The sequence below is a fragment of the Podarcis melisellensis genome, assembly GCF_964234715.1.
Source record: "Podarcis melisellensis genome assembly, chromosome: 7".
In the NCBI taxonomy this organism is placed as follows: Eukaryota; Metazoa; Chordata; class Lepidosauria; order Squamata; family Lacertidae; genus Podarcis; species Podarcis melisellensis.
The window spans coordinates 47,463,825-47,478,613 of record NC_138539.1 but is presented as its reverse complement, the minus strand read 5'-3'; the positions used below and the strand labels follow the sequence as shown (position 1 = coordinate 47,478,613).

General features: G+C 42.9%; 1 protein-coding gene across 1 annotated transcript in view; it reads left to right on the top strand.

Annotated features, from left to right (window-relative positions):
* Positions 1 to 4,519: 4,519 nt before the first annotated feature.
* LAMA1 (laminin subunit alpha 1) overlaps positions 4,520 to 14,789 on the top strand; it is an 84,662-nt gene continuing 74,392 nt past the window's right edge. The window contains exon 1 of the mRNA XM_081917963.1: positions 4,520 to 4,710. Within this exon, the coding sequence (XP_081774089.1) occupies positions 4,629 to 4,710 (82 nt within the window). The 5' untranslated portion in view covers positions 4,520 to 4,628. The remainder of the gene's footprint in view (positions 4,711 to 14,789) is intronic.

Genomic DNA, 14,789 nt, shown 5'->3' with positions numbered 1-14,789 from the left:
GAAATATGATACAACTGTTGCAAGCCCGCAATTAAATGAAACAAGATACTGAGGGGTGGGGGGAATCTTCTATGCCTAGCTTTTAAATAACTTTCTAACATTGACACTTTCAGTAGAGGTAATAACTTTAAGAACAAAAATAAAGATACTGTGTTTTATAGAACTGGTTTGAATGATTCTAAAGAAAATGCAACATTTTGGTTTAATCTGCAATGGAAATTAAGCCACTTTTTTGCTGGTTATGCAAAGAGAGGCAATAATCAAATGATAATGCTGAATGGCTTGTTATACTTTCATACATATCAATCAGTAAAATCATACAAACCTAATAAAATATCAGTTTTTATATAACATAAAACAGTAATGAATGTTTTTGAACCAAAATAACCTGTCAGAAATTTCCTGAAAAGAATAGTTTACCTTGCTATATTTTGGGCAATGAGTCAGCTATATTTTGGACAATGAGTTCCACTGGTAAGGAGAATGATTTAGAATGTCCTGTTGTGTTCTCTTTGTGAATTAATCAGCTGAAAGGGTTCACAGAAGGCCCACCTTGGTTTTAACTTTCAGGAGCTGGGCCAACACTGGCTTTGGAGTGGTCCTGTATCACTTCAGGCCTGAGCTTCTTTACATGCAAGGTCAATCAACAGAGAACCATCATAGAGCTTTTGCATATGTGTGGGGGGGGGGAGAAGAGAAGAGAGACTTGGACATCACCTCCCAGTGTTTTCAGTAATTTTGATTCTCCCTGGACCCTTGGGTCTCAGAACCCTTTAAACAAGTGAAACGTGACACTATATGTCTTGGTTTATTTCATGCTAATGAAAGGACACCTGTGGTCCTCCAGATATTATTGAACTACGGCTCCTATCATTCCTGACTGTTGTCCATGCTGGCTGGAGCTGAAGTTCAACAACAGCCAGAGGCCCACAGGTTTCTTACTTCTGCCTTAAGCAGAGAATACTATGCTGTCGACTGGTCATCAGTGGTGGCTGATAGCCATTGAAACTAGTAGCAAAGTAAAACATGGAAACATGGACTGTTAGACCTTTGAAATATCCACTTCTAAATTGCTTCCAAAGTCCCCCACTTCCTTTAGCATAGAAAGAAACAGGGCTTTTTTCCCTGCTGGATCTTGCCGGAACTCAATTCCGGCACCTCAGGTGGGCACCATTGCCATTATAAAAGAACAAGGGAGATGTTCATTGTGAATTCCAGCACTTCTTTTTCTAGAAAAACAGCACTAGAAAGAGACCACACATTTGGTAACTTAAAAATGATTTATTTACAAATTCTTCAAAGGTCAGATTCATGTGCTTTTCCATACGGCAGAAAGAAAAGATTGGCAGTATAACTTAGTTGCAAAATGGTAAATGTTTCTAAATTAAAAAGGTAAAGGTACCCCTGCCCGTTCGGGCCAGTCTTGACAGACTCTAGGGTTGTGCGCTCATCTCACTCTATAGGCCGGGAGCCAGCGCTGTCCACAGACACTTCTGGGTCACGTGGCCAGCGTGACAAGCTGCATCTGGCGAGCCAGCGCAGCACACGGAACGCTGTTTACCTTCCCGCTGGTAAGCGGTCCCTATTTATCTACTTGCACCCGGGGGTGCTTTCAAACTGCTAGGTTGGCAAGTGCTGGGACCGAATGATGGGAGCGCACCCCACCGCGGGGATTCGAACCGCCGACCATGCGATCGGCAGGTCCTAGGCGCTGAGGTTTTACCCACAGCGCCACCCGCGTCCCTTGTTTCTAAATTATTGGTATAGAAACACAAAGATGGCTTGCTAAAACCACATGGTCTGAACTTGGAGCATGCAGCTTTGATCTCCTTACAGGTAGGATTCACACTGTGGAATGAGAGATAACAAAGAGCTTAGTATTTCTTCCTCCCAAAGGTGAGGGTGTGTGACATAGCTAAGCCTGGCAGGACAGTTTACTCTATGGTCTTAACCCCCTCATGCATTAATTAGAGATACACATGTTGGTTATATGAGGCTGATCTATCCCAAATGAGGTTGGTGTGGTACTGCTGCATTTAAAATTAAGACTTAAATAGAAGCACACTCAAAGCCGCTAGGCAGGAGATGAAAGATAGAAGAATATTGTCATGGTAAATGAACAGCTAAAATGTTGAGTCAGTGATAGCAACTCAAGCACACCTGAAAAGTTTTTTTTACTTGTCTCAGTGCAGAGACTGATGATAAAAGTCAGCAAGAGAATTTATCTCTTGAGACTCCTAATTAGGTTCTGATTCCACATGTTTCTCATTCTTAGTAACATGACTCTAATCAACAGCTCTTGTTTACACAGAAACACAATCTTTATAAATTACTAAATCCCCCTTACCCAGCCTTCAGTTTATACTGAATACATTTGCAAGTTGTCTTTTCTTACTCATCGAGATAGCAAGATACCAGGTCATCAAACACTAAGGCAAATTTAGTGATGGAATTATCTTAAAGCAAACTCTAGAATTATTTCAGATTAGAGTCACAATGCCTTTCAACTCACAACCAGAAAGTATGTAGAAATCTATAATTTCATTGTCACAGATGCTTTAACAGAATCGCAACCTAATATATTTTGGACAGGATTCTGAAGCACCCCCCAATATAATGGGGACACAGTCAGAAAACCAGCTTCTCTCTTAACCACAAGTTGGGCCAGTGCAAGGTATTTTGGCACCTAATGCAAAATAAGATTCCATTAAATGTCCAGAAGCCATTAAATGTTCTGGTATTTGAATGGTACATCAGTAGTGATAATGAATCATCATCTAGTATTGCATCTGAGAGCAATAAACTTTCTTAGAGGGAAGGGGACAGTTTGCAATACCTCGTCACTGCTCCCTGTCTCCGCCTAATAATATAATATGGTACAAAATGGAGAAACATTTATGTGGTTTACTGTCAGTTTCCATGAACATGTGAACCATGTTATAAATGCATATTCCGCAGCTTTGTCTTGGTTCATCTATTGTTTTAGACTGATTTTTTTCCAACCACTGAGTTTCCATTCGGATCCAACTTTTAATAGTTATCTCATGCTAAAGATCTACATGGAACCATAGTTTTAAGTTCAATGAGTATTCAGGTAACTACCTACTTCCTGTCTACCCAACTCAATTTTTTCATAGAAATGCATTTGAAATCTTAAGAGGCAATTTAAGGGTGCCCATCATCAGGACATGCGACGATGGGTGGAGTGGCCGTGACTTGCTCCTACATCAAACAGCACCCTAGGCAAGGAGCATCTATCACATTCACTCTATTGGTTTAATATATTTAGAATATTTTCTTTATTATCACAGTTGTAGCCCATTTCACAACTATGATGCATGGCTTAACTTTGTTATAGAAGGCAACACTCATGATACTAGGTATTGCATAGGCAATGAGGTTTTTAAAAAGGTGTTGTCAGCTTTAAATGTGAAGATAAAATGTTGGTACTAGGTATGTGAGATTTGAGTGGCAGGCTCCCTGATCCCAAGCCAGGCACCTCAGGCTTGGGCCCTGCCTGCCCCTACATTTGGCCCCTGCTGCTTAATTTATAAAGAGGCGCTGGTGCCCATCAGCCTACATCAGAACTCCACCAGCTGATCTACAAAGCTCTGCCCCCTGATGTCAGGTGTGCAACTGCCAACTTTGGGGTGCACTCCTAAAAATGCACTTTTCATAAGTTGTGGATATCCTTCCAAACGTGAAAACAAGTTCTGAATTGCAGCTCAAATCAAGCTCCAAGGTGAGAGAGCAACTTTTCTGTTACAGCTTCGGATACACAGTGGAATTAAATGAACATTGTATATTGATGTTTCTCTGTCTCCCGCCCCATGTATTCACTGGCTTTATCCTGATTTAAGACTGTGCAAAGCGTCATTCCAACACCAAATGCCACTTCTCCTTTGTAACACAGGATGTCCCGGGGTGGGCATTTCACATGGATAGGACAGAGCATATTCTTCGTGTTCAAAACACCCTGTCTCACAACGGATTCCTTGAGTTGAATGCAAAGCTTGCAACGTAACTAAACGCAAGCGGCTCTACAGTCATTGTTCTTGTTTCCTCGGGAGATTTCTCTTTTTTTTGGGGGGGGGGTCGCGGCACGTCGGCTTAAAATAGCTCTGAGCGGCTCAAGAATGTGTCTCCCCTGCGCCTACCCCAGCTACTGCTGGAGCGAACCACGAGCGGGGTGGGGGGGGGGGAGAGATGGAGAGAGGGAAGGGACGAGGCTGTGGCTGGGAAGGGCTCGGGTAGTCCAAACACCGCCCTGGGAATCTTGGGCTGGAGCCTTTGGAGGGCAGCTTTCTTGACTCGCGGGTTCCCAGAGGAGGAGCCAGTCCCGAGCCCTCTGGGAGAACCCCGCCCTTTGGGGAATGGTATCTGCCCGACCCTCTCTCCGCTTTCGAGGGACGGAAGGCTCACTTGCCGCAGGGGGCGGCAGAGGCGGGCGGCAATAAAGGGGTGGGCTGAGGGAGGGGAGAAGGAGGGAGGGGGGGATTGGCGCGCTGGGCGAAGCAGCAGCAACAAAAAGGCTCCGGGGAAACTTTCCTCTCAGGCTGAGGCTTCCCGCGCTTCCACCTGTGGAGCTGCCGCCGCCGCTGCCGGCGAACAATCCCCGGGGGACGAAGATGGGCTGCTGCTGCTGCTCCTCCTGGCAACTGGCGCTCCTGGCTTCGCTGCTCTTCGCCGTGGCCGACGGCCAGCTCCGAGGTGAGGAAGCCGCGCCGGTCGGGACTTGAGGGACTCCCCCCCCCCCATAATGGCAGTGCCGGGCGGGGTGGGGGGTGGCCGGCCGAGCACGTGCGAAGGGTGCCGTTGCAACACGTGCAAAAATGGACTCCGGCTTTCCTCCCCCGCCGCCTCGCTGGGGTTTCCCACTTGGAGGATGCGACGCCTTCAGGCATTCCTCGCCACCTCGGGTCACTCGCTTCGACGTCCTCTGGGTGGTTTGCGAAGGCGAGCCGGGCAAGGTGCGACCAGCCTGTTTCTGTGGCTGCCCAGGAGCGCTGCCCGAGGGACGTGGGGCAAAAATGCACGTGAAGCCTGGATTGGGATTTCTCTCGTTAGGGAGAGACACCCCTGCGATGCCACCAGATTAAAAATAAATAAGAGCCATTATTGTCTGGCTACCACGTGTTTAGAATGTAGCTTCTTGTCTCGCTTGAAGAAAGCAGATGGTGCCACTATGGGAGACTTGGCTGGGCGCGTCTCTGGTTTATTTTGCACTTTTGGTAGATGTGTGTTGGTGTGGGTTAAAGTCCTCTGCCCCAGCTGTGGCAGGGATCCTTCTTCCCCTGGCCTTTCCCAATGGCTCCCCGCTTGGCTTTCTCGCCTCCTCTCTCTTCTTCTTCCAGGACTTTCTGTTTGCAATTTGCATCCCCCCTTCTTCCCCTCTTCTCTTTTCCTCCCCTGCCTTTTCTTTCATCTCCTCTGCTGGCGGTGAAGTGGATTCCAATGCTCGCCTTAGCTGTTCAGGATGAAGGGGCCGCCGATTTGCTTTGTGGCAGATGAAACTTTTTTAGGGGTAGGGAGAAGGCTTTGAAGTGAGGGGGAAATCGACTGGTTTGGGATTCCCCCTACACGTTTGGGTGGAACTCAAGAGATTTTCTTTGTTACGGTTTTTTGTATGAAAAACTTTCTTGGCATTTTTTAAAAAAAGTTTTTAAGTAGTTTGATGCTGTTGGCCTGCTTCCAGATCAACATGTGATTATTTCGGGGGGGGGGGGATGCTTTTCACAAATGCTCCCTCATTGTCTGCTAACAAGGACAAGCAGCCAAACTTGACAGACTTACCCCTCCCTCCTCAAACTGTTCTTTTCTTTCTGGATGGACAGAGTCAGGCATTCAGGACTGCTAGGAGGGGGTTCGCTTGCCATTGTATCTCCTGGAGGATGCTGGGCTTTTCCCTGCCCCCAAACGCCTTGTTTCTGGATTTTTGCTTCCAGCCACTTTGAGGATTAGATAGATAGGATCTGGCACTCACCCACAGGCTGCAAAAGGGCTACTGCATCCCGGACTAATGATGCACGTGAACGATGGGGTCCCAGGGAAAGGACACATTTCATCAAACTGCTTTTGTGTGGCGCTGAAGCAAGTGTGTAGTCAGCCATTCAGAGTAGATGATGATGGCATGCCTTATTATTGGGGCTGGACGGTGAGAGAAACAGAGCTTGGGAAAATTCATTAATATGTACATTCTGTGTCTATGATGGCTGGAAACCCTAAAAAAAAAGAGAAAGAAACACGACATTTTTGCAGTGTGTATCACACATGAAAGAAGTAATTCTCAGAAGATTGTAAGTCGCAGAGATTGCATTCATGCATACTGAGTTAAATTTCTGGCAGAGTTTCTGCACCGAAGTTAGGAAGGCATAAGAGGCAATCTGTAGCCAGGCTGGAAGCGTATATTGCTTTATCTATGTCTCCCATCATGATGGTGGCAAAATGTGCTCTTTCATCCATTGCCACACTACTAGTCATGCAGGGTTAGCCAATGTGTCACCATCCAGATGCTGTTGGACTCCAACTCCCAGCAGTCTCAGTCAGCAGGACCAATCACCAGGCACAAAGGGAGTTGTAGTCCGCATTAAGGCAACCACGTTGGCTACACATAATATAGGGATAGGTCACATTGGGTCATACTGATGTCATAATTGCATTGCTAGTTATTGCATGAATACTTTAACTGACAGCACAATCCAATATATGCCTCATTAAAACTTAATCCCTGTGAAGTAAATTGGTATAAGAATTGGTATAAGCCTTAATTAATTTATTGACACACATTATTAAGACCCTAGTGCTACGTCTTCTCTAAAGCATTGGGGCTGGCACATACATTAGCTCTGCATGAGGCATGTGTTCCAATGTGTGAGCTAATGCTGGACTAGTAACCTCATTGAGAACTAAGGATCAGCTTCCATGAATGGAAACATACATTTTCAGAATTCTACTCCAGCAACTGGTGTACAATATTCCAGTTCCCTCTTCCATAGTTTCCCTGCTCCTATGGATAAATCATTTGTGTGAGTTGTTAAAAGATGCAAGAGGGCCAGCTGAAGTTACCTATGAGCCAGTTCCTCTCAATTTTACCAATGACAGATTAGCCCATTCAAAAGACTTGCCCTGGGGCCTCAGTTCAATTAGTCTGGTAGAGCTGCAAGTGTGATGAAATAAAGAATAAGGCACAGCAGAAAGGACAGATGAAGACGAATATGTAGCACATGGTCAAGGCAGTGTTAAAATCACCATCGCAAGCACTGTTAAGCAGCTGGGTGCTCTGGACTAGTGCATAAGGAGTAGTGTGTGTATGTGTTTTGGTAAAATGCACATGTTTTGTGCACCAGTGGAATCTTGGGGGGCTTTATTTGCCTAAATGGATCCTGCATTATTTTGTAATTCTTTGCTAGTCACATACAAAGGATACAGATCTACCTTGGCTATGTGCATTAAGCTGTTAATAGCGAGTATGGGAGCATCCCCACTTTAAAGGCATGGTTGATATACAGTGGTACCTCTGGTTACAGGCGCTTCAGGTTACACTCCGCTAACCCAGAAATAGTACCTCAGGTTAAGAACTTTGCTTTAGGATGAGAACAGAAATCGGGTGGCGGCAGCGCGGTGGCAGCAGGAGGCCCCATTAGCCAAAGTAGTACCTCAGGTTAAGAACGGACCTCCAGAACAAATTAAGTTCTTAACCCGAGGTACCACTGTATTTGTATCAAACCAGAAATGGCACCATGTGTGAAAGTGGAAATGCAGTTGTTTCTCTATTGCAGAGATGGGGAACTTGCGGGACTGCAACTCCCATGTCTGCCCATTGAACATGTTGACTGGGGCTGATGGCAGATGGAGTTGAACAACATCTGGAGAATCACAAGTTTTGTGTAGTGTAGGTGTTACATCACATGAAAAATAGTGTTGAATGTGTAGTGAAAGAAAGAAGCACTGGTTGTTTCTTCAAATTACATTAAGGGTGGGTTTAAAAGTGTATAGGCATAATAAATCCAACAAGTTGTTAGACATATTTGAACATGACAATTCCGGAAACATTCTAGCTGTTAGGCCCATTGGCATTCTGGGTACTTATTTGCTGTGTTTGTTTTTAGAGATGACCGCATGTGGGAACTGAAAATTTTAATCATTAATAGTAATAAGTGAACATTTCTTGGTCAAAATTCTAATCTGAGATAAATTTGACCCAGATAAAATAGCAGTTGGCACATAAGAATCTGCTGAAATCTTTATTTGACTTCTGTTGATAACATTAAAACAGTGATGGGTTTTTGTGCTGTACAGGAAATGAGTTAAGCAATATCCTACAAAGAAGGTATGATGCATCACGTGGTTTGTGTCATCTGGGATTTGCATCTCTGGGCTATCTTCTTAATGAGGCAAGACATGAGGAAACAGACAACTTAGTGACCCTGATAAACAAACTAGAAAGACTTTATGGACCTGTAAACAAGCAAGAAGAATTTTAAGCTCTTACAGCCTGATATCTGGTGCCTCTGTAATTATCTTTAAATCTTATATGAGACTTTGAGTGCCGCAATTATATATTGTCTCTTTGGGGACATTATAATGGAGTTGGGCAAAGATAGACTCAGGTCCTGAGTATCAAGGTAAAAGCATGTTACCTCTTTCCCCAGATAATATGCGTATTCAACCTTATCTTGGACCACATACAGTGGTGCCTCGCAAGACGAAATTAATTCGTTCCACGAATTTTTTCGTCTGGCGAATTTTTCGTCTTGCGAAGCACGAAATCCCATAGGAATGCATTGAAAATCAATTAATGCGTTCCTATGATCAAAAAAAGTCCAAACAAAGCCAAATTTGGTACAACAAGAGTTTATTAAGTGCCCTTTAAAGTCACACATACTGTAAAGAGCATTTCAAAATTCAAACCCAGAATTTTTTTAAAAAAACAGCAGAGTGGCCCAATAGTCACAGAAAATCATAAAAATGCAGGGGGGGGGGAAGCAAGCTTCCAGATTCTTGCAAACCCCTCCCCAACTGTTCCCCCAGCCACCCAGCACACAGAAATTCAAAGCCAGATTTTTTTTTAAAAAAGCAGAGTGCCCCAATGGTCACAGAAAATCATAAAAATGCAGAAAAAAACAAGCTTCCAGATTCTTGCAAACCCCTCCCCAACACCAAGTCCTTGAATTCCAAGCACCCCAACCCAAAATCCGAACCCCCCCCCCCAAAGTTTTAAAAGCTTAACTTACCAAATGGCTGCAAAAGAAGTTTTGGAAAAGCTTCAAAAATCACCAAAGTCTTTAAAAACCTCAAAAAAGGCTACTATGTACACTGCGTTCTATGAGTTGCTCCTTGAAGTCAAGTTGCAACTGTATTAACGGTGTTAAGAAAAAGGAAACAAACTTGCAAGATGTTTTCGTCTTGCGAAGCAAGCCCATAGGGAAATTCGTCTTGCGAAGCAGCTCATAAAACCTGAAACCCTTTCGTCTAGCGAGTTTTCCGTCTTGCGAGGCATTCGTCTTGCGGGGCACCACTGTATGTGCACTGAAGTATACACATAGCATTTTCCTAATCGCTTCACCTATGCTGCATGTACAAGTAATGTGTATGCAGAGTTGCACCTCCACTGAAATTAAAGGGAATATATATATATATGAATCATGTGAGTCCACACCAGAGCCTCTGTTGTTATAATCAAGAGTCTTGATTATTCCCTTTAAATACACACTGCAACTTCTCAGCTTTCTTCTGGGGGAAAAAAAAACCTTCCCCATTTTTTATGATTTGGGCAGAAGACCACACTTTTCATTTATTCAGATAACAGATAAGCATGTCTGCCCATTACTGGAATTTTGTGGCTATCAAATCATTGCAACTGGTTTACAGAATGCAGCATTCCTTTTTTATCTGAAGATGCTAATCCAGAAGCAATCCCAAGAATGTGGGGAAAATTCAAATGCCTACATTGCTTTTGCTGAAGATAAACACAGCTGAAACTCAAAATAACATAAAATTAACAAAACCTAGTTTCTTGCATTACTAAGACAGCTACTCAAGTCATTTCCATTACCTAATGAAACCTGTTGCTGGTGACAGCCAAAATATATGTGCTTGATTACCATTGAAAATAATGTTGGGTGAAATAGTCTCTTCAGCATTTCCTGCTTTTCATTATGTGGGTGCATATTTCCTGACAGCAAACAAAGGAGCTTTAAGATGTAAGAATGCCATTGCCTTGCTAAAAACGCTGATTATGCAGTAACTCCACAACATTAGCTATGATGACCATATTCTGAAGCATAGTTTCCTTTGATTCTAGCCAGCAAGTATGTTTTTAATGTGCTCACAAATGTTTGCAATATAGCAGAACAGTTTTGACCGTCTGTGGTCATTGTGCTTGCTTCAGCACTGGGTTGCATATCTGCCCTGGCCTTTGACCCAGAAATCTCCTTTTGCTATGGGTACGGGTGTAATCTTAATGTTTTAACATGTAACCTGAAGGGTATTTAGTAGAAATCTTAGCTCAACTGTGAACCAAAATCCAAAATCTTCCACCCCATCTGTAATATAGGGGATATAACCGCACACCATACATTATTTAGTGAATTTGTATCCTTTTGCAGAGGTGTAGCCCTGTGGGAGTGGGGCTAGCCGCCTGCAGCCAGCATCCCTGTGGGGTGGCATGGCGATGTCAACCACCCTGAGGGATAACACCTGGGGCAGGCTGCCCCCACCACACTCCCTTTCTCTGCCAGTGTCCTTTTGTCCATCATGGAAATAGAGGTGGGAGGATAGGGTTCCCAGGCAGCTTCTCCTCTAGGTACCACCAGACTCAAACCCTGTTTAGCTTCAGAAAGGTGGCTGTGTCAAATCCTCTTAGACCCCACCATGGTTCCATATTATGGGTACATGCTTAAAAAAATGGTTATTTGGGAGCATTTGATTTCAACATATAATGGCTACTAGACTAATAATGTTTTGTTTTACTCTTATTTTACCACTAAACATCTTGAGTTCCTTAAATTATTGGCTCCCTGCCTCACAATAGCTATTATCATTAAGAAAAACTGCTGGAAGTTGCTCTAAAAACATGGAATAGACTTGGGTGTAAATCAGATTAATAAAAATACTTAGGACTGACTTGGGTATTAATGCAGAGGCAGAATGCTAGATCCCCCACTGGTCAACTTTGACAGGTTGGTAGGGCCACACACACACATCGATCACCTGATGTCATAATGACACCAGATAATTGAAACCTGTCAATGTTCAAAGGAGGTTGCTGTGACTGCAGATAAACTGATTGGTGATTTCAAGGAGGCCCTTTGAAGCCCCTTCTTGGTGCTTTAAAAAGGCACCAATCAGCTATGCAGAGGGGGAAATGTTCCTATAAATTGAGCATTTCCCCCTCTGCATTGCTGATTGAAGGACTTTTTTAAGCACCAAGAATCAGCTTATTGCCAGTGCTTGCAGAGAGTCCTGCAGTCTGCTTATAATGAGAAGCTATGGTTTCCTAATACATGTGTGAGCCTTGGTGAGCCCTGGGCTTGTGCACTTCTGCTTTCCTTAGGGAACAAACCAGCTGTGTAAACCGTGGTTTGATCCTTGCTTGTCGGAAATAAGGACCTGGAGGTGGCTTGTCAGATCAGGATACAGAGGCGGGTTTAGGTCAGCATGACCAGTTCTGCCACACAGGGCACTGAGCCTGGGGGCATCGCAGGGCAACATAACTGAGCAGAACGGAAGGTGAGAGGCGAGGGAGAGATCCAATTTTTGGCCTTGCGCAAGGCGCTGTTGAAATTTTAAATACCAAAGTCCACTACTGCAGGACCCATTAGTGGATTGTGGCCTGATCCAGATTGCAACAAAAGCACTACCACTATGCAAATATATAGTAAAATATTAAGAAATGGGTCCCACAATGCACAGTGTGGTAAATAGTGGGTCCTGCATATGAAAAGGTTGAAGATAGCTGGCTTAAACTGATCAGAGTAGCCACGAGTTAAGCTAAAATCTTCAGTCTCCACTTGTGTGTGAATGTGGAGGAGAAAGGAGGGGAAATACAGAAAAGCCTGAAGCTTTTTCCAGATGGTGTATGAATAAGGAAACCATGGTTTCCCATCATGCCTTAAACTGACCCTGGGTATTTATAGCACTTTCCCTAACCTTTTCAGTAACCTTGCTGAAAGGTGATTATCAGTCTTACTGCATTGATGTATGTCAAGCACACTGAGCAGTTTAGAAAAGCAATTTCTAAGAACTGGTATTATTAGTTTGCAGGTCTATTACATGGCCCAAGGTAAACTTAAATATTCTCACATATACATTTTAAGCATATATATTTTCACACAAGTAACCTGTATGGATAAGAGACAAAGGGATCTCAGAATAAAGGGATAGAACTGGAAGGAACATATTTCATTATAAATTAATACTGACCAAGAGGTATCATGGGTATACATATGGAATAGAAGGGTGTGGGGGTGGGTGGGAAGAGGAAATGTGGTTGTTAAAACACTTGCTAGGAGTAATGTAGGAAAAAAAGGTTGAAGGTGAAATACCATAACTTTAATGGCTCAACCAATTGCTATGCAACTTACGGCATGGTTGGAAAAACTGCAGCTCTTCCTAAAGAAAAAAGAGAGAGGCATAAAATTAAATTTATGGACACCATCTGGGCTGTTCAGTGCCTTTCATAGACATTTGAGTTGGAGTTTTACATTTAAACAGTGTGACCCCCTTGCCACGTGCATAACAATGTGTTCCAAATCCTACTGGTGTCTTTGATATTTTTGGTAGTTAAACTAGTTATAATCTCACAGCCTTTGGACATGATATGACAAGCTATTGGGCTAAGTTAGCCATATTTTTGTCTGTGAGCCACTGAGAGACATGTAAGAGTGCAAACTTGCTTTGTTTATGTGAAACAAACTTTTTGTTTGTTTCTGTTGGCTCCTTGATACGATGTTAAATGTTGCTTGACTTGAGCCTGGTGTGGATTATTCTGTAAACTAGTTCAGGATCCTCTTCTAGCTTTCTACTACTGTTTACCATGGTGTCATCATAGAATTACAGAGATGGAAGGGACCACAAGGGTCATCTAGTCAAACCCCCTGCAATGCAGGAATCTTTGGCCCAACATGGGGCTAGAACCCAACTGTCGAGTAACACCCAACATGGCTTGGAAAGTGAACCAGAGTTATTTTCAGCCTAATGTATAGCAAAATAGGTATTTGCTTTGCTTGTACAGTGCTAAGGTATGTGTGATACAGAAGAATAGTGTGAATACTGTCCTAAGCAGGCTAAAGATTAACGTAAAATCTCCTTGCCATCAACAAATAATGTACATTTGTTCATGTCCACCAGGATATTAGTTACTAGGTTTCCATTTACAGGTTTTAAGGTGGGGGGGGGGGGCTTATCCTAAAAAAGAAGCCAAAGCCTCAACACCATTGCTTTTGTTTTAAAGAAGGGCTCCACAGCTGTTGTCCTTGATGCACTCCATGCTGATATCTTCCAGAGAGAACAAAGAAGTGTAGTATATAAACTAGAAAAAGTGCTACAATATGAGATCACTTCATCATCCTTTGATATACAGAAGTACTCACTTTATTTTTGGAAATGTGCAAATCAAATTGTGAGAACACTTCCACTATGAGTTACCTTATAGCCAAAATGATATTGTTGTATTGACATTGAGAATCTTCACTTTGTATATCAAAGAATAATTAAGAGCCTTCAGTTTTTTCATCCTTTCCATCTAGGTTCATTATTCTTTAAAAAACAAGGTCCAGAGGAGTTGGATACAACCCATGGTCACTTACTGTTTTGTAAGTTCCAAAAACAGGTTTGATTGAGAAAACACCTTTTGAAATAATGACCCTTTCCCCGCCTCAGCACTGTATCTCCCCCCCCCCCCGCCCCCATAAACTCTGAAATATTTCACGAGATTTATCTTGGGAGATAAGGCTGTGTTCATCACTGCTTTATCTCCATACATATGCTGGGGTTTTCCTTTACTTTACACTCCGCAGTCTGTGGTGATTGCTAAACTGACAGGAAAGTTCTCTGTGGGGTTTCTGTGGCCAGTAACTTGAAAGGGTCTAGACTGGGAGCTTTAGTGATATCACCTTAAACTCAGAAATGCTTGAGCAGCGGCAGATTGTTTTATTGCTTCCTCTTGGGAATTGGCTGTTTCAGAATGTTGACCAAAAGGATTGCATAATGCTTTGCAAATTGGATGGTGCCTCCTCTATGTCCATGTTGCACACGGAGCAAGATTAATATCGTTGCCTCCCTTTGATCCTAATATATCCAAAATCATCTGTTATTCATACTGTATCTATTTATTTCTTATCATGCTGAGAATTCCACTGTTATTTCTTAGTATCATTTTATTGGAACCACATGTAAAAACTGTACCGTAGCAGTTTAATCCAATAAAACAGAGCACTTTATAGCACACTAAGGATTCGAAGCACTTCACATAAATTATATCCATAATCAGCCACATTTTATGTGGGACTTCTATAAACACGCACCTCACCATTCAGAGCTTCAGTCATCATTTTTACTTAAATGGAATTACGTTACTGGTGTTACTGCCTTCTGCTGAACTTCTTTTAAAACATTAAGAATGAATAATTGTTCAGTTTTTAATGTGTGAATATTCTGAATTAACTGTGCAATCTTAAATATGTATACTTGGAAGTAAATCCCATTTAGTTCAATGGAACCTAGGAAAGTGTGAATAGAATTACAACCAGGCAGAGAAATCCTAATTATGGGCCAGGAAAGATTGGAAA